Below are 19,848 nucleotides of genomic sequence, written 5' to 3' on the forward strand. Positions count from 1 at the left end.
AGTTTTGCTTTAGACACATGTCTTTGATCTAAGAGAAAGGTTGATTTTTAGTTAAGTGACGCTGTGAGTGTACGTATTATATGGGCGTCATTTCCTATAAAGAAGTCGATCACGTGACTCGACAAAGTCTCATGGTATTTGAATGTCGTTTTCTAGCTCTATTTCCTATGAATTGTTTTATAGCGGTATCTTTACAATGCTTGCTCCGAATAGAAGCAAGATAACTTTTCTTTCATGTATCGAAATCGAACATATGACTCGACAGATACAAAAATAGTAATTCTATAGTGACTTACTAAATTATAACTTAGGTCATCAAATATATACTCCGTTTGGTTTGAAATAATAGATTTTGTTAAATCAAGTTATAGCTAAATGTACATTTTTTTATAATTTATTTTAATTTTCATATTCAAATAGTATCCTATAAAACATGATTTTTTTTGGTAATTTTTCTTAAACATATATATCCCAAAAATAATTATTAGTACTAAAAATTCAACCAATGAGACATACAAATAAAATTACAATCTACCCCCAATAGTCTTCCAAACCTCAACTTTTCGCCATCACCGTAAAGTCCCTCTTTGTTCTGTATATCGTCTCGCTGTATCTCACCGTCGCCGTAATAATCACCGTCGCCACCGCCGCCGGCGTAGCTCTATCATCCACCCACTTGATCTCGAAGGTTCGACGGTTAACCCTATCTTCGTCCCCCAAAAATCTACTTGAATTTTCGTTGATTTTTCACAACTTCTGCAATTTCTATCGTTACTGAAATTAGGGGAATTCCAGTAATTTTTGCAGGATTTTTTGAAATTTAAAATGTATTGGAATGTTTTATATAGGTGTTTGGATGAAGCTTTGTTCAGTTTATTTTTCTTCCTATGTTCAAAATTGATTTTTTTTAAAAAATTAATTAGGGATTTTTGTGTACTCATTGAATTTGATTAAGAAAGCTATGTTTTTGTTGTGTTGTTTAGTTCATTTAGGGGTAAGGTTTGCCTGCAGCACTACTCTGCTCAGACCCACTTGGGTCACTTGGGTGGTGATTACAGTGAGTACGTTGTTGTTGTTATTATAAGTTCATGTATTAAGTCTGGTAATTATTTTTGGTTATCCTAGTTTCAATTAGCTGAGCTTGTTTTTGCTTGTACCTTTTTCTCCTCTGGCTCAAGAATTTCCCTGTTTTTCTTTGGTATATTATTGTTGTAAGGTCATGATCATGATTGATCATTGACTATTTCTACTCTAGCTGTTGACTTGCCAAAATATTCGTAGTTTACCTGGATTTTGGAGGGCTGTACTTTGGAATCTCACATCTGCTGAGTTGTTTAAATTAGTTGAACAGTTGTGTCCAGCTTGAAACTTGAGGTGAGATTGGGGCTTGAATTGATCAAGCTTCTGCACCAATGTTTGGGCTTTACTGAAGTTCAGCTTTAGAGATTTCCTTAGGGGCCTCTTGCTTGAGTATACACCTGGCCGATTAAGTGATTATACCATCTTACTTGTTGGATTTGGTGAATGTAAATGATTATCAATTATGGTTAATGTAATCGTTGTTCAAACATGGCATCAGTTCCTTGGACTGTGTTTTGGCACAATAATATATTTTATTTTATATCCATGTCATACACAGTGATCTAAATTTAATTTGGTTACATCTCCTGTATATCTCTTTTCCAGCTCCGGAATGGGCAACATGATCACTCACTGTCTTTTATTCGGAGTCAAGTGTAGTATTAATTGGTATTTTTTTGTTCTTGTTCAATTTATGCAATGTTGTCGCTCTTTTGAATTATGTGTAGTGTCTGTTTGTTTATTGATGAAGTTAGTTGACGTCCTGGTCTCTGGGAATGTATTGTTGTTCCTGTCCTTACCCTGTTGTTCAGATAAACGAGAATTGGTTTTTGTTACTATTTTTTTTTGCTTATCAGTTGCATTATGTTGTAGCTACTGTTTTTGCGAATTTCCTCTTTCAGATTGCAATTTCTCCTGGAATCTTTTAGATAATGTGATAATTTTTTTTAGAAGGATAATGTGATAAATTAGACAGACTCCCTTTTAAATCTTTGGTGTTATTTCAACTGTAGGTTTTACAACATTCTCGAATTTGTTTGAAAAGCTAATGATGTGTGGGATTCTCAATCATTTGAATGGTTACTGATAGTCCACTTATGAAGTATACCTTATCCAGAAAGATACGAGAAAAAAAATGAATTTTCAACAAATGTCGGGGCAGATTTCAGCGCAGGTTCCAAATCAAAGTGGTACTTCTTCGCCTGCGCTACCCCAGCAGAATGGAAATGCTTCTCCTATGCAGATGCAAAATCCAAGTGTTCATCGTACTATACCCAATATGGAGTTTGAGCTTGTGAAAGTTCGCAGAACTATTTCACGAAGGATGTAAGATATTGTATTTCTTGTATTTTTTCTTTTGATCTTAAAATCAACGAAGGAAGATATTTTTTTTGAACTTGTGTAATTTTTATTGAACTTGATCAACAAAGGAAAACATCATTTTTCCTTCTAAATAAAAAGAAAGATATCTTATATATCTAGGTGTCCATTAGGATTTTCTTAAGCCAATTTATTTCTTCCTTAATCCTATTAGGGAGGGATGTGGAGTTGGATGGTGTAGACTCAGGCTGAGGTGAAGAGCTACTAATGACCAACTTGTTTGCATTATTTTAACACATTTTTTCTTTGATATCTAAGTCTACTTCAATGCTGAAAGAATTGTTGGTGGAGGTCATATGTGAAAATCAGAGGTTGGACACACATATTTTGTTCTTTAAGTTACTCCAGTACGATTATATGAAAATCCAGGTCTTCTGCTAATATTGATTTTTAGGGAGGCAAAACGAACTGTTAAATTTTCGTTTGCTGGGTCCCTTGCCATTCTCTAGCTCATGTAAAGTACCGACTCTCTTGAAAGCTGCTTCAACAAGCTATTGTTCTGTTTTGATTGGGAAAGCTTATAAAAGTATTTTTAGTTAGGAATTTTAGAAAGGACTTCAACTTCGAAGTACTAGAGTACGTATTTGATATTTAGACACAACAATAGAATATGATGAAAGAGAGTAGTTTGAGGTGTTTAGCTATTGCAAAATCTTGTGGTGGGGTTTGTGATCTGCTCTTTTATTACCAAACACTGATTGATTTTGGGAGGTTATAACCCCTTAAGAGCTTAAGAAGTAAATCAATACTGACCTTACTTATTGTGGGGTAAGCCAACCTGGTGGATGAAATCTTCTGGTAATGCGGAACACATACCTTTGATCCCTCTATTTCTTTTGCAAACCATCTGAAAATGTATTTCTAGCAAGTAATAAATGGCCGGCATGGTATTTTATGAACTTAAAATTGTCCCGCACATGAGAATGAACGCTTTATAAATCCACAGGGATATGGTGTATGAACGTATAGAGATTCTTGGGTGCTTTTGACAACTTGAATTACGTTGTTTGATAAGCTTATTGGTTCATTATTTTCAGGTTCTCTATAATGTACTCTCTGTTCAATTGGTCCAAAAAGATACTCTTGTTTTTGCATTGTTCATGATTCTTCTTCCAAACTTCCCAATTATTTGTTAAATCTCTTTTTCATGGAAATGATTCTTCCGCATTGCTGCCGAGTTAACTGATGATAGCTGATGCAAACCTTACAACTTTTCTATTGTCCAGCTATGAGTATCTCATTCGGCGGCACCAGCAGCAGCAGCAAATCCAGGAGGCGCAACATCAGAGGATTGTGGATCTAGTTAAACGCCTGGAGGAAAGCTTGTTTAAGAGTGCTTCGACAAAGGTTTACTGCTGTTCCATTTTTGTTTATTATTTAGTACGACGTAAAAAAATTGTGCTATCATTGAGAAGTCATTTATATTCATTTTGTGAATGATGCTTCATCCTTTTCATGCCTTTAGGAGGAGTATATGGATCTATCGACTCTGGAGAACCGATTACTTTCTGTGATTAAACGCCTTCCTCGGAATAATCATAGCCAACAATTCTCCCACATAAATTCATCTGCATCCATTGGTACAATGATACCAACTCCAGGCATGCCCCGAAGTTTGAATGCGTCCCTTGTTGGGACATCATCTGTCGACAGTTCTGTGACTGCCGGAAGTACTCTTACATCCTCTGCAGTTAACTCTGGAAACTTCGTGCGGACAACCAATTTCCCCTCTGGCAGTATGCATGGTGTTTCCTTTATTTATGCTGATGATATTACTTTTAGGCATTATTTCTTTCCAAATAATAAGATATTTACTTCACTCTGGTTTAACAGAACTCATCCTTTCAGGCCCCTTGGCAAATGGATATCAGCAGTCTACATCCAATTTCACAATCAATTCTGGTGGGAACAACCTGGTACCATCCATGGGTGGACAAAGAATAACAAGCCAAATGATTCCCACTCCTGGGTTTAGTAATAGTGATAAGTCCAATAATAATACCAGTGCTCAATCTCACATCAATTTGGAATCATCTAATGGTGGTGCTGCCTTTTCTGGGGTTGATTCCGTAATCGTGTCACAGACACCACAACAAAAGCAAAATGTTTCTGGTCAAAATAGCCGTATACTGCATACACTTGGCAGCCATATGGGTGGTGGAATCAGGTCAGAATTGCAGAATAGGTCCTATGGACAGTCAACTGCGCCTCTGAATGAGGGGCTTGGAATAACTGGGAACAATTTGCAGCATTTGAATGGTCCTGGAACCTCTGAGGGTTATACATCCGCTACCATGCATGTAGACTCCCCAAAGTCGCTACTTCAACATTTTGATGAACATCAGCGACCAGAAATGCAAGGTGACTCCTCAGCCCAACACATACCTTTAAGCTATCCTGCAATATGCAACTTCCCATATTTTGATAATTCTAGAAGTATTTCATTGTTTTGATAACAGGTCATAAATATGGTATTAGTAAACTGAAACTTAAGTGTCTGAAACTTGTATACTCCTGTGTCTTCTGCAGGCACAGTCATCAGTAGTCAGAGCTTGAGTGCTGTAGCCTTGCAGTCCATGTCAAAAACAATCTCACCTTTGATGAGCAACACGTCGAACTTGACTGCCTCTCAGCAGATGCCAAATGCAAAGGTTCAACCTGTAGTTCAATTGGAGAAGATGAACTTACAGTCCCAGTATTATCTGGGCGATGCCCATTTATCTTCTCATCAGCCTCAACAATTTCAGCATCAACATAAGTTTGCACAACATTTATCCCAACAGAAGCTACAAAGTCAGCAGCAACAACTTGTGTTAAGTAGCAGTGCTGTTGGAGGTCAGCTGCCATCTAATCCTGATACTCAAGTAAAATTGGAGCCTGAAAATCATGATGAAGCCCTGCAAAATCAGTTTCAACAGAAAACTGTTGGAGAGCAATCTAAAGGTAATTAATTGCTTCTCTAATTTAGCCAGCACCCATCTGTTCATTACTTTCTCATCTTCAGATCCAATGCAACAATGTTACATCCAAACCAGCTTATTGCTGATTCTTGGTTTAAGCCATCCGTCTAACAGCGTATATGCAGGTGCAGTATTGCAGGGTGAACGGTATCCGAAATCTCAAGATGGGTCTCAGATACCAGGTAGCTTCTTTGAACCGAATATTCAAGAAGAATTGCGTCAGAGAACTTCCACGCAAGAGGAAGCTCAGCCCAATAATTTATCTACTGGGGGATCTTTGGCCAGTCAATCTGTTGCTAATAGAATAGTTGAAACCAATAATTCGAGCAGTGCCATGCGCAGATCTGGTAATGTTCCTCGTGAACGGCAGTATGTTAATCAGCAGAGGTGGCTGTTGTTTTTGATTCATGCGCGTCGATGTTCTGCTCCTGAAGGAAAATGCCCTGAAACCAATTGCATACATGCACAAAAACTATTGAGGCATATGGAAAGATGCAGTAAATTTGATTGCCGGTATCTTCGGTGCCCTGAAACAAAGGTTTTAATTAATCATTATAGGCAGTGCAAGAATGTAAACTGTCCCGTTTGCATTCCAGTCAAGAAATTTATGCAGACACAACATAAAGTGTTTGGTCGTCCTGGCTATATTTCTGATATGACAAATTCCCTCAACGGTATTTGTAGAACCTATGATGCTGTTGAAACTGCTTCTAAGTTGGCTGGCAACCTGAGTCCAATGGCAGTTAAAACTCCAGAAGATTTGCAGCCTTCTCTTAAACGCATGAAGATAGAGCCATCTTCTCAACCTCATATCTTGGAAATTGAAAATTTTGTGCCAGTTTCGGCCTGTGAGTCTAATGTTTTGCAAGATACTCAGTTTGTTGAACAGAATGATGCTGTGGTAATGAAGGCTGAAGTCACTGAAGTAAAGATGGAAGCTTTTGCAAATGCTGTGCAAGTTGGTCCTGGTAGTACTGATATAGCAAAGAATAATTTGGATAATAAATACACCCAAAGGCCTGCTAGTGATTCTCTTGCATCAAGTACTCCAGGTTGTCTTGTGAAGGAGGAAAATGTTAATACTGAGAAGGACATAGATCTGCCTAAACAGGAAAATACATCAGTGCCCTCTGAAAGTACAAGTGGATCCAAATCTGGGAAGCCTAAAATAAAGGGTGTCTCGATGATGGAACTTTTTACCCCAGAGCAGGTCCGGGAACACATTAAAGGTCTGAGACAATGGATAGGCCAGGTCAGTCAAATATATTTTGGTCACGCTACATTTGGAATTGTGTAGTTTGTTTGTTCAAGAATGTCATTTAAACGCGTGATTTACTTTCTTTTCTTTTACTAGATAAGAACTTGATAACCAGTTAGTTAAAAATACGGATGGTCGGTAACCTTCACTATGAAGAAGTGGTCTGAGTTGCTTAAAGGATTAAATAGAGAACATGTTTTCAGAAATTCTTTGTTCTTTTAGCATTTCTACAAATTGACCAAGTATTGTAAAGGTATGAGGCATACTGTGAAGTGAGATTTATATTTCTTTGATTGGAAATGATTCTTCCAATGTCAAGAGCGTGCCGTTGCTGTCCTAACTGTTGGTCAGATCATTCATAATTTGTTGAAAGCACTCAAGGGTGTTGCCTAGTGGTCAGTGAATCTGGAATAGACCTTGGAAGACCAGGGTTCAAATCCTAGCAGAAGCAAAAAAGTTCTTTCTTTATTTCTCTCTCAGCCTGACGAAGTTATGTGGTACCTGTACTGGTTGGAGATAGCAGGTGCCCGGTAGGTTAGTCGAGGAGCAGGTGCCAGGCAAGCTCCCCCATAACACCGCTGTTATAAATATGTATATTTTAAAATTAATAGTTTGTTTTCCTCTAGCTGAAGTTGGAAGAAGAACAATGGGTAATTCGGGTAGTTATGTGTCTAATTATCTTTTAAGTCAGTAAGTGGCTAATAAGATCTGTCAGACCTTAGTAGTTGTCAAATGTCAAGTACTATAAGGCTTAACTAAGAGTTGCTGATGATAATGAAGTGCTATGCTATTTATAGGAAATGTACTATTTTAACTTCTTTCATGTAATCCTTCTACCATGCCGTGTAGACTCAATAAAACTGTTTACCGCTCATTTCTTTTTCTATTGATGTTCAGTGCATGTAGTTGGACAAGCGGCTGATTTGTTGCTATATATGGTCTTCATTTTGATGTTTGGTTCTATTTCTAATCTATATGAGTAAACTTGTTCCTTTTTGTTCTGTTCTGCTTGACAGAGCAAAGCAAAAGCAGAAAAAAATCAAGCAATGGAGCATTCTATGAGTGAAAATTCTTGTCAGTTATGTGCAGTTGAGAAGCTAAATTTTGAACCCCCACCCATATATTGTACTCCATGTGGTGCTCGTATTAAACGTAATGCGATGTATTATACCATTGGAGCCGGTGATACACGACACTACTTTTGCATTCCATGTTATAATGAGGCCCGTGGAGACACCATCGTTGTTGATGGAACCAGCGTTCCAAAGGCGAGGATGGAGAAAAAGAGGAATGATGAGGAGACTGAAGAATGGGTATCTTTCTAAACTCTTTGCATTTTATTTGACAAATGTATTATCTTATTTTCTTTTTATATAAGAGAGAGTTGAGGCTGAAGAAGACATCAGTCCGTCGAATGCCTACTCAACAAGGGTATTTTTGGAAGAAGCAAAAAGAACACCTTTTTTTTCAGTTAATTTTAAATATGTACAACTTTTCCAAAATTGCGGGACCTACTTTAGCTACACCCTTTAGTTTTAAATTCATGTCCTGTAGTTATTGTTTTATTATTTTGAATGTTATTGATATTTAATTAAATTTTGTAACTACTTCGAGTAAAAAATTGACGGTCGATGAAGGAAAATACTTGAATTAAGGACATCCCAATGGCTTCCTTCACTTTAGGTTTTCGAGAAAAAAGAATGAGATGATTTACTACCACGCGCGCACACACACACACACACACATAATTTAATTTTAGAGCAAAAATTTCAAATTATTTAATCAACACCTCTTAAAATTTACCAATATTAGTAATTTTCATCGGTATTCATTTTACACTAAATATGATGATTTACTACCACAGATATATACATGTAACATATATATAGCTTATTTTAGATAGAAAATTTTAAAGCATTTAACTAAAGCCACTTAAAAAAGTAAGTGGAGAACACTACCTGCTTGTATCTGGTGGAGCATTTTGAAGGAGAGAAATCAGAGAATTTTTGTAGGGAAAGAATGCACTATAGAGAAGATTGAGTGGAAAGTAATTATCATTTTGGGTTTTTGGTGTAAAGAAATGAACATAGAAGAAGAAATTCAAATAGTGGATTTCATAGGAGCTTTGTAAGTAGCCCTTCCTTTTTTTTTTCCTATGTAACTAACTCTTTTGGAGGTGGCCAGCATAGCCCTTAATGCTGAGGAATACAATGTTACCAGTTTCAAATAAAATAAAATTTAATAAAAAAGTAAGTTTGTGAACAAATATTGGACCTGTGCACAACACAGTTTTTCCTCAGTAGTTTACTGTGGAAATGGGGGTCTGGAAACTTGTATGGTCGATGCTTTTTGTCAATAACATGTTTCGTTTCTTCTAGTTTTAATTTTTATTGGTCCCGTTACATAAGTGGTTACTGCTTTGTGCAGTGGGTGCAATGTGATAAATGTGAAGCTTGGCAACATCAGATTTGTGCTTTATTTAATGGTAGAAGGAATGATGGTGGGCAAGCTGAGTATACCTGTCCCAATTGCTACATAGCAGAAGTTGAAAGAGGTGAACGCAAACCCTTACCACAAAGTGCTGTTCTTGTAGCAAAAGATCTGCCTCAAACAACTCTCAGCGATCACATTGAGAAACGATTAGCTAATAGTTTGAAGGAGGAACGGGAAAAAAGAGCAAAGCGTGAAGGAAAAGGTTATGATGAGGTAAGTCAATTGGCTTGACTTGTTAATGTTTTGCAGTATAAAATGATTAATGCATTGAGACTTAATTCCTCTGATAAATAAACAACAACATCAACTACTACTGCACTCAGTTCCAAACAAGTTGGGGTTGATTATGTGAATTTCGACCGACCATGTTTGTCCATTTAAATTAACCTCCAGTTCAAAATTGCATTAATTTTTTTAAAAAAAAAGTTCTAGAAGTTCTCTCTATTTATAATGACATAAATTCTATGTTGGGGCTAAAACAGTTCTAGATAGCATGCCTAAACGTTCAATAAAACCTTATCACTTTATTTTTTTGATTAGGTAAATAATTTTATTAGAAATTGGGGGAAAACCCCAGTATATTTATCACTTTATAAAAAAGAAATGACTCCTAGAAAGCATAGGATCTAAAGTACACATACTTACATGGTTAAAACACATACCCAGCTAATCGATATCATTTATATAGATCTTTTTGTTCCATTATGCTCTATCCTTAACGAAGTTTGCGTGGTTTCCAAGGAATTGGAGGCGCCCTTTGAGACTACTTTTCCATGTGACTTTAGGTCTAGCTTGTCAGTTGTCCTCCTAAACACCTTCACCCACCACAGTTTCTGACTTACTGATTGGTGCATTTGAAGGATGATGCCTTTGCCAAATTATCTCAAGCGACCGTCTCATTTCATCTTAATAGGTGTTAATAAGTACTTCCTACGCTTTCTAACGAATGTGATCACTTTTAGTCTTTTTATAATCTTGTATGGTCATATATCCATCTTAGTATTTGGAATACAGTTTTTGTGGATGTGTTTAATTTAACAATTTAACATTCAATCCATATAACATTACTAGGCTTATAACTGTTTGATAGAACTTACCTTTCACTTTGGTAAGCAGCCTTATCACATAACACGCAGTTAAAACCTCTCCATTTCAACCATGGAGGGTAGTTGTGTTGTATAAAAATTAATAGGCCCAAACTTCCACAATCAAGGTCTGGTTCTTTCTGTGGATGATGCTTTTGTTACTTTAACCTGTATTGTTGTTATAGTCCAGTTGATTAGGGCCAGTCTTCTTGAGGGAGAACTAGAAATTAAAGTTCTAGGGTGCTGATCTGCAGCTACAAGTGTCGGAGATTTTGTAAGTGAATTTGCATCTCTCTGTAGCTCATGGAGTTTGAGCTATTATTAGTGAATAAGTCAAAGGTTGTCAGCCTTTCTTCTATCAATGCTTCTTTCTCATTGGGATAAAGTATCATCTTTAGCTTTTCTAACTTCTATTTCTGCATTTAGTTTTTGGCAGTGGTGTTAACAAGTTCACTTGTGCCTTCCTAATTTTGCTCCTACTTATATTCGTTCGCAGGTTCCTGGAGCAGAAGGACTTGTTGTAAGAATTGTGTCATCAGTGGACAAAAAGTTAGAAGTGAAACCACGGTTTCTTGAGATATTTCAGGAAGAGAACTATCCGCTGGAGTTCCCGTATAAATCAAAGGTACTTCAAGTAGAACTGAATCATGCTCATGAATGTCAATTCAGGTTTAATGATTTGAATGAATGTCACATATCTTTATCTGGCACTATGATACTGAGAATTAGTTGCAGGAGTATCTCGATAACTTTTATTTTGAAAAGGTAAGATTAAAGAAAATAAGCAACATTGGATGTGCTGTGGCAGCCGGTACACTATTTACAGAAGAAAAAACAGCAAACCATGCCTGTTTTTATTTAATTTCCTAGTCTTTAGGGATTGTATCACCTGCATAACTGATTCAACATTATTCACATGTTCAATCTACACCATGAGCGAAACAAATAAATACACATTTAAACTTCATGTTAACGATAGAATCAGCAGAATGAAATACACATAAATCCACTGTTCCTCTGTCCAAATAAAATAGTTCACCAAATGATGCTAGGCCCTTGATTCTATGCCTATGCTTGTTCTTCCTTTGTCCATTTCTGTTCCATAATCTCAGCAACTCACTTGTTGAACTAGGCATGACCCAATGCTGATCAGTAATATTCTGAAAAAATCTGTCACAGTTGGGTGGTAAGTTTGCAGTGCAATCCATATAGGAGGCATTTACTGCATTGAGCTAGAGGTCTTTTTTGTAGATTGTCATTAGTAAGATAAGCATAAGCTTCTTTGCTCACAACTCAAGTGAACAGGCTACCTTGAGAGGAGCATTATAATTCCAGATTTGCTTCCAAGGCCAAGGTTTTTCTAGATTCACTTCTCCTTTGAGATCTCTGTAGCAAGAAGACACTGTAAACATTCCTTTGCCAAAAATATTTGGAAATCTATGGCAAAACGCTAGCGAAATGATTTCAGAAAAAAAAACTAAATTTTATGATGACTTTTCGCCACAAAACCCTTTTGTGGCAATCCAATGACCACTAAAAGAGAGTGATGTTTTTGGCTGTTAGACATTAGGGCAGATCTGCTGCCCAAAATAGACTGCAGGGGTTAAATTGACCCCAAAACTTAACAAAGGGTAAAAGTGGTCTATTTTCAATAGTTCATGGGTATGTTTGACCCTTTTCCATTCTATATATAGAGAATACGGCTGGTGTGCCATTAGAGAAAGATGTTTCACTTTCACAGGCAAAAGTGATGGCTTCATGGTCGTACATATTCATTTGTTTCATCGTCCATGACCTGAAATATTGTCTCAAAATTCCCTCCTGATCTTGAATAGCCTTCAATTTTTTTAATTTGCTCCATTTCCATCATGAAGAAGGTGTTCTTTGGGGGGACGTTCGATATCCTAGAAAGTATGGATCATAATTTGAGCATAGGAGGCCAAATTTCGAAGCTTGTTTCTGAAATACGACTATTTACTGATTAATGACATGCCAAACGGTAATGTTCAGACATTCTTATGTCTCAATATGTTTAAAACGTGGCATTATCTTCAGATAGTAGGCTTGTCTTTTATGTTCCACTTGCAATTTGGGATAATTATTTGAGTTATCGAATATGGACTGAAAAGTTGCTTTCTTCAGGTGTTATTGTTATTTCAGAGAATTGAAGGTGTGGAGGTGTGCCTCTTTGGCATGTATGTTCAAGAATTTGGATCTGAATGCGCACAGCCAAATCATCGCCGGGTTTATCTCTCGTATCTAGATTCTGTTAAATATTTCAGGCCAGAGATAAAAACTGTAACTGGGGAGGCTCTCCGCACATTTGTGTACCATGAAATTTTGGTAAATCTTTTTTCCCATCTTCCAATTGCTGATTCTAGATATTTTCTATTGGTTTGTATATTAATATAATATATATGTATGTATATATATATGTTTCCACACAGATTGGATATCTAGAATATTGCAAAAAGCGTGGTTTCACAAGTTGTTATATTTGGGCTTGTCCTCCACTTAAGGGTGAAGATTATATATTATATTGCCATCCCGAAATTCAGAAGACCCCAAAATCTGACAAACTAAGAGAGTGGTGAGCTTAATAATGTTTTTTATATAGATTACCTACTGCCGTATGTAGGTGTATTTCTCATATTTGTGATTAATTACACTAGTGTTTTCATATTCCAGGTATTTATCAATGTTAAGAAAAGCTAAGGAGCAAAATATAGTTGTCGAGCTCACTAATTTATACAACCATTTCTTCATATCCACGGGCGAATGTAAAGCTAAAGTAACTGCAGCTCGTCTGCCTTATTTTGATGGTGATTATTGGCCTGGTGCTGCAGAGGATATGATTTATCAACTTCAGCAGGAAGAGGATGGGAGAAAGCAGCCTAAAAAAGGAACTATAAGGAAGACCATAACAAAAAGAGCTCTGAAAGCATCTGGTCAATTTGATCTTTCTGGGAATACATCTAAGGATCTGCTTCTAATGCAAAAAGTAATTTTGATTGCTAAACATCTCTGTCTACTCATTGTCCTTCTAGTTCCTATATATTGGCTAGTTGGTTGATTGATTTGCTGTTAATATGGGAGTTGTGGCTTGCAACTTCCGAGAAATTTAACTATGATTTAGTATTGTGCTCTAGAGTGAACTTTGCACTCCTTATTTTCACTCAAAGGTTTAGCCATTAATGCAGTGACTAGAACCATGGGAGACCAGGATTCAAACCCTAGCAGTGACAAAAAGCTAGGTGATTTCTTCCTATCTGCATCTATGGCTATGCCTAGAGTTACTCAAACCTGTACTGGTGTGAGGTAGCTGACACTCGATAGAATAGTTGAGTGTGGGCAAAAGTTGGCATGGACACTATTATTTGAAAAAAAATTGTTGCACTCGTTTGTTATCTTAGTGTGTAATGTTTTTTCTCTGTTTTGTTTTATTTTCCATTCCTCTTTACAGAAGCTGATGATCCTACTGCCTGTCTCCATTAATCTGCACTTTTAACTCTGCACATTTTCTTTTTAAACTTGTCACAGCTCGGTGAAACGATTTCTCCAATGAAGGAGGATTTTATTATGGTTCATTTACAGCATGCATGTACCCATTGTTGCGGTCTAATGGTTTCTGGAAATCGTTGGGAGTGCAAGCAATGCGAGAATTTTCAGCTTTGTGACAAGTATGGATCTCATCTCTCTATATGCTTAGAGTTGTAAAAATTTTCTGGTTGTTATAAAATCATGCTTTGTTGCAACATTGTATGTGGATCGGTAAAAACTCTCATCTGTTGAAAATGAACAGTTTTTGTTTTTCCTCCACTCGTGAAGAATGAATATAAGTCTTAGTTATAAAGTTTATCATTCTCCCAAAAAAAATAAAAATATAAGTCTTAGTTTAAAGCCAAGTCCTTTAAAGGGATATATATCAGAGCTAGTACCAGCAACTCCAACTGTTTGTTTATGAATTCATTTATTTTATGAGATCTCAGATGCAACCAGAGTGTTCACATGAAGAAAGGTATACGAGGCTAGAAAAGACACAGTACAACGTTCAAAGCAGGAAAGAAAATATAAACAAAGACAGGAATTAAATTTTTTGAAGCAAGTAGCTTTGCCTGTCATTTGGTCATTCCTCTTTAGGCATTCGCAGAGCTTATACGTCTTCTCGTTAATGCGGCTTGGACTTCTACTTTTTGCAGTACAAGTCCTCGTTAAATGAAACACCTCACTTTCTCATCATTGGTGTGTTTCACCAGGACATATGAGTTAGAATATGTGTTTTTATTTGGTGGTTGTAGTGTCATTTGCCTCTTTTTGAGCATGTTGTCTTTTGCAATCTAGAAGCCAACCGATTGTATTGTATTGAACTGATTGTCCATTTCGGGATTCAAACTGAATGCCACAGAAAATATATTTTAGCAGATCCGTTGAAGGAATTGAATAGATCCCCTTCTCAACAATCCCTCTCTTGGCAGAGAAACAAAGAACCCCCCTTGCTAGCGTTGGGCTGAGGGTGGGTTACTGTCTAGCTAGCAGTACTTCACGGACCAATATTCTGTTGTGGTGTTGAGACACTATCCGTTGCCCCTCTCTCAACCACCTTTCTTTTCCCCTTTTGGTGAAAGATAGTGTATAATCAAAATATTTACTGATTGAAGTAGAAAATTTTGATAATGAGAAGATAGAGAATATAGAATAAAATCTTTTCCAACAGAGCATCTATAAATACCCAATATACCGGTTTGTCCCATAAAAAGTATGTTATGGGAAGAAGCTTAGTATTTTGCTGCACCATGTCCGTGGTAGGTTTAGTTCATATGGTTTCCGAGTCTTTATATTGTGTTTTTTTTCATATAGCTATTAGAGAGATGGCACATTGATTAATAAATTAACCTGGGGAATTTTTAGGATCCCAAAGAAAGAACAGAAAGGATGCAGTTGCTTTGTTTTTGTTATACTCTTTTTGGTGTATGAAAATATTCGTAAGAGATACCATTTGAGTGAGTTTCTTATTCCCTAGTGTTTTTCCTTGTAACATTTGGTCTTTATTGGTACTGTTTCAGGTGTTATGAAATTGAGCAAAAACTTGAAGATAGAGAAAGACATCCTATTAATCAAAAGGACAAGCACACACTTTATCAAGTAACTATTTCTCTCCCCCACCCACCCCCCACCCCACCCTCAAACTTGGAACTTGCATTGTGTTTCCATGATTAAGAGATTTCAATGAAATTTTCCAGTGTAAAATCAAGGAGGTACCTCATGACACCAAGGATGAAGATGAAATTCTCGAGAGTGAGTTTTTTGATACAAGACAGGCATTTTTGAGCCTTTGTCAGGGAAATCATTACCAATATGATACCCTCAGGCGCGCTAAACATTCCTCGATGATGGTCCTTTACCACCTTCATAATCCCACAGCACCAGCATTCGTGACAACTTGCAACATTTGTTACCTTGATATAGAAGCTGGTCAAGGTTGGCGATGTGAAGTTTGCGCAGATTATGATGTTTGCAATGCTTGTTACCAGAAAGATGGTGGAATTGATCATCCTCATAAGTTGACTAAGCATCCGTCCTTGGCTGACCGTGATGCACAGAATAAAGAAGCTAGGCAACTACGAGTTTCACAGGTGCATTCTCCTTGGCCCTTAATGCAATTTGTGGTTTTGTGCCTGCTTCCTACGTTTAGTCTTTGAAGTCCTCTATTACAACTATTGGGTCAGTTCTAGATCCCTTGCACCTACCTCACTGTGTTCTTTGGGAGTTTTTTAATCCTCTTTGAATCACGATATGTTAGTCCTAGTCCACTGCAGCTTCTAATGCTACACCTTTTCTTTCTCAGAAAAATTCCTATGACCATTCTCCAGAAAAGATTTTTACTGGACGAATAAATATTCTTTTCATAGATGACACACCAAGATAGTATCAAAAGTAAGAACATTGTAGTGATGTTGCTTGATGAATGATGAGCATAACCTGTCAAATTATTTTAATTATGTGATCAAAAGGGATTGAACTTCTTTCATTAAGAGTTGTAATAATGTAAAAATAAAAGTGATCTTGTATTCTTATGTATATCTTGATATTATGTAATATTATTCTATTTCCACAAAATAGGCCAAAAGAGACTAATTGTTCGATTCTCCAAGTAGCTCTTTTGATAAGTAAATATAATTTTATTCAATATGATAAGAAATAGATCTTGGGCCTTAATCAACCCAAAAGCTGGCTCCTACGTTGTGAATTGCCAATAATCATATAAGGAATTCAATCCCTTGTAAGTTATATTTGACAACTTCTATTCATTGACCTTTTCTTTGAGTAATGATAATTGTTTCAATCATTTCCTTTAAAATACTGAATAGCACGAATACAAGGTCTTGCTTGTGATGTAAATTTGCGAGTTCGCAAATTGTCAAAACAGGTCTGTCTCTTGAATAACCTTTTTTTTTGGAAGATTAGAGCTATCCAAGGATGTTATCTTTTGCAAAAACCTATTTTTTCCAGAGATTTTTCCAAAATCTCCTTGAAAGTTTCTTGATTGAACATTTTTAAATTCATATGAAATAGAAAAGTATTAGATGTTGTTCTGTATGCTAATGAAAAAGATAAGAGGACAATGATTTAATGATACCTTGCAGTTATCATCTGTTGTATAGATGGTTCTGTTTACATATAAATGTAAATTCTTTTAACTCGATTATATTTTCTTTCATTTTCTTAAAAAAAATATACTAGATGTGAGATCTGACATGATTTCTCCCCTCAACTCTACAGCTTAAGAAGATGCTTGAGCTCCTGGTGCATGCTTCTCAGTGTCGCTTTCCTCATTGTCCATATGTGAACTGTCGCAAAGTTAAGGGGCTTTTCCGCCATGGTATACAGTGTAAAATACGAGTTTCTGGAGGTTGTGTTCTCTGTAAGAAGATGTGGTATCTCCTTCAATTGCATGCTCGTGCATGCAAGGTATCTGAATGTCATGTTCCCCGATGCAGGTTTGTTGGCTAATGCTTCCTTAGATATCTGTGATTTGTTAGAATATTGATGTATAGTCTCACATGGAAAAGGATTATTATGAATAACTATAATATAGATACACATCTTAATAATGTCTTGTGCCTTTACTTCTCACATGGTAGCAGAGCCTTGGTGAGAGAATATAGTTGTGCAAAAATACCAGCCTCTTCCTAGAAAGAAATCAGTCACCACAATTTTCTGGTGACCCAAGTGGTTTTCCGCATTAATGCCACTTACTAACTTGCGAAAAATAATACTACTACTACGATGCTTTGAAGCTCCGACGGCAAAGCCTAGTTAGCTTCTCCAACACCTGACACCTCATGCTCTCTGGCCCCGGCAACAACAGTTTCCGGCGGCGCGTTTGATCCACGTACTGAGCACGTCAGGAATTCTCTGCCAACTTTAGCTTCTGATTCTTGGGGTGAGCTTGGTGATTTCGACCTAAACCCATCTTTTCTCGAGCAGTTCGGACAACCAGATTTACAGACCTGCCCCTTTTCTGTGCAGTTTCGGGCATCAATCTTCCCAATAATACTTTGTGATTATTTGCTTAGTACTCTCTTCAATCCAATCATGTCTCTTAGATTCGATACTTCTAGTTCCAAAAATATGGGATTTGGAAATTGAAGTGTTATGATTACTTCAGATTTCTTAATGGCATGTTCAAACTATTTAACTTGGGCTTCCTCGGATGAGTTGTAGTGCAAGGGTCAAGGTATTCAAGATTAATTAACCAAGAAGACCAGTGAGGTAGATGAAAAGGCCCGACCACAATAGGAGAAGGTTGACACTCAATTATGTAATCTCTTGGGGTGATCTATGGATTCCACAAGTTGAATCCCCTTGGTTATTCCATTCCCAGACCATCTATGGATTCCACAAGTTGAATCCCCTTTGTTATTCCACTCCCAGACATGTTCAGTTTAAGAAGAGGCTTGCACTTTATACATTAATGAAATACGTCATTTTTATGATATCTCAGATGAGAAACTTACTTGGGACAAGTTATCTCTGAGGTCTTACCTAAATCGATTCTTGAGGAATCTATCGTTATTTCTACATCTCTAGCAACAATGCCACGACTCCGGACTTGTAATGATTCATGTTCTGCACCTATTGCATTTGCTGTTCTTACTTTTGAATTTCAACTCTCGATGTAAAGTTTGCTATCTTTTTACCCTTTATACAGAGATTTGAAAGAACATTTGCGGAGGATGCAGCAGCAGGCTGATTCTCGGCGGAGAGCTGCTGTCATGGAGATGATGAGGCAGCGTACAGCAGAAGTTGCAGGCGGTTCTGGTTGAAGATATTGTACATACTTCAAAGGCATGGTGCTAAAGTGTTATTGGAGGTAGGACTATGGAAGCGCGGAATCATTGAACACACAAAATCTGCTTCATGCCAACAGTGCTTATTCATCCATAAAAATATGCTCTCCCATGGGACAAGAAATTGATCAGGTCTGGTTTATCATCACTCTAATGATTCCTTCAGTGGCACAGCTCTGGATTACATCTATAATGATGGTTATAGAACCTAGCTGCTCTTGACAACCATTCCGTGGTAGTATAGAATGCCAACGAGCTCCGCCTGAACGTGGCGCATAGGTGATTCTTTGATTTCATTCTGCCATAGGAAGTTCATCATTTGATGGCAGATGTAATATAGCTTTCCTTATTTAACTTGAGCTAGCTTGCAAGCCTTTTTGTTAAAAAGTAAAAATTATTTTGCTGCCTTCTACTCCATGAGTTCTCAAACTGGATTTAGATTCTGTGGATGTTTCTTTTATATTTATAATATATAATATGATATACATATTAAAGATGATAAGAGTTACAAGTAGCTAATATATATTGCTTCTGTTTTGCAAACAGAAAATGTCTACTACATGTGTACAGCCACTAGAAATGAGTGTCTTGTGAAGTCCCTACTCATGTTCCTCTTAAACAAGCAAAAAATGAGAGATTCAAATACTCTACCCTATGTGATTGTGCAATATTGACAGTAATTATTATTATCACTCGCAATCGCATCTACCCCTTCCATCATTATAATTATATCCACTAAAAAAGTAAAAAAGTGATCGCTATCACTACCTCTATCTCAAATGTATCGTCAATTACAACACATTCTTCGGCTACCATTATTAATATTGTCAAACTACCAATATTGATCAACTTTATCGGCACAATCATAACCATCACTATCAATTCTTACCATTACGTTAATCACTATGAGACCAACTATCTCTATAATCACGACAATTACCACCATCAATGTTAATCACTACAACCAATCATTACCACTATCACCGCTATAAACGATCTCATAATATTACTAGATTACGTTTTAATCAAATGCTAATAATTTTATTTTATCATATTTATATTTGCTAATATTACTTTTTAAATTGAATTGTAGATTTATTGTAAGTACGAGTAAATAAATTATGCATATTCAGATGTGGAAAAATAAATAGTTGTAATCTGTCGCTATTAAGATCTAAAGAGAACATCAGTATTCAGTTGTAGAGACAATATCTTAATCATTGAGATCCAAACGTTTTAGT

General features: G+C 36.6%; 1 protein-coding gene across 3 annotated transcripts; it reads left to right on the forward strand.

The window, feature by feature from the left end:
* The first annotated feature begins 513 nt into the window (after positions 1-513).
* On the forward strand, positions 514-19,106 carry LOC107017844 (histone acetyltransferase HAC1-like). Of its 3 annotated transcripts, none has more exons than XM_015218117.2 (18): positions 514-688; positions 2,094-2,406; positions 3,687-3,807; positions 3,926-4,205; positions 4,309-4,821; positions 4,990-5,403; positions 5,546-6,672; positions 7,695-7,991; positions 9,106-9,384; positions 10,753-10,881; positions 12,399-12,599; positions 12,704-12,846; positions 12,945-13,257; positions 13,797-13,936; positions 15,320-15,398; positions 15,497-15,889; positions 17,037-17,254; positions 18,469-19,106. In XM_015218117.2, the coding sequence occupies exons 2-18, from the start codon at positions 2,216-2,218 to the stop codon at positions 18,581-18,583; spliced, it is 4,953 nt and encodes a 1,650-aa protein (XP_015073603.1). In that variant the 5' UTR covers positions 514-688; positions 2,094-2,215; the 3' UTR covers positions 18,584-19,106. The 3 variants fall into 3 exon arrangements, with proteins under 3 accessions (XP_015073603.1, XP_015073604.1, XP_015073605.1); XM_015218118.2 differs by having other exon boundaries at positions 5,552-6,672; XM_015218119.2 differs by having other exon boundaries at positions 3,926-4,196.
* The last annotated feature ends 742 nt before the right edge of the window (positions 19,107-19,848 follow it).

Source organism: Solanum pennellii, chromosome 4 (genome assembly GCF_001406875.1).
Source record: "Solanum pennellii chromosome 4, SPENNV200".
Classification (NCBI taxonomy): Eukaryota; Viridiplantae; Streptophyta; class Magnoliopsida; order Solanales; family Solanaceae; genus Solanum; species Solanum pennellii.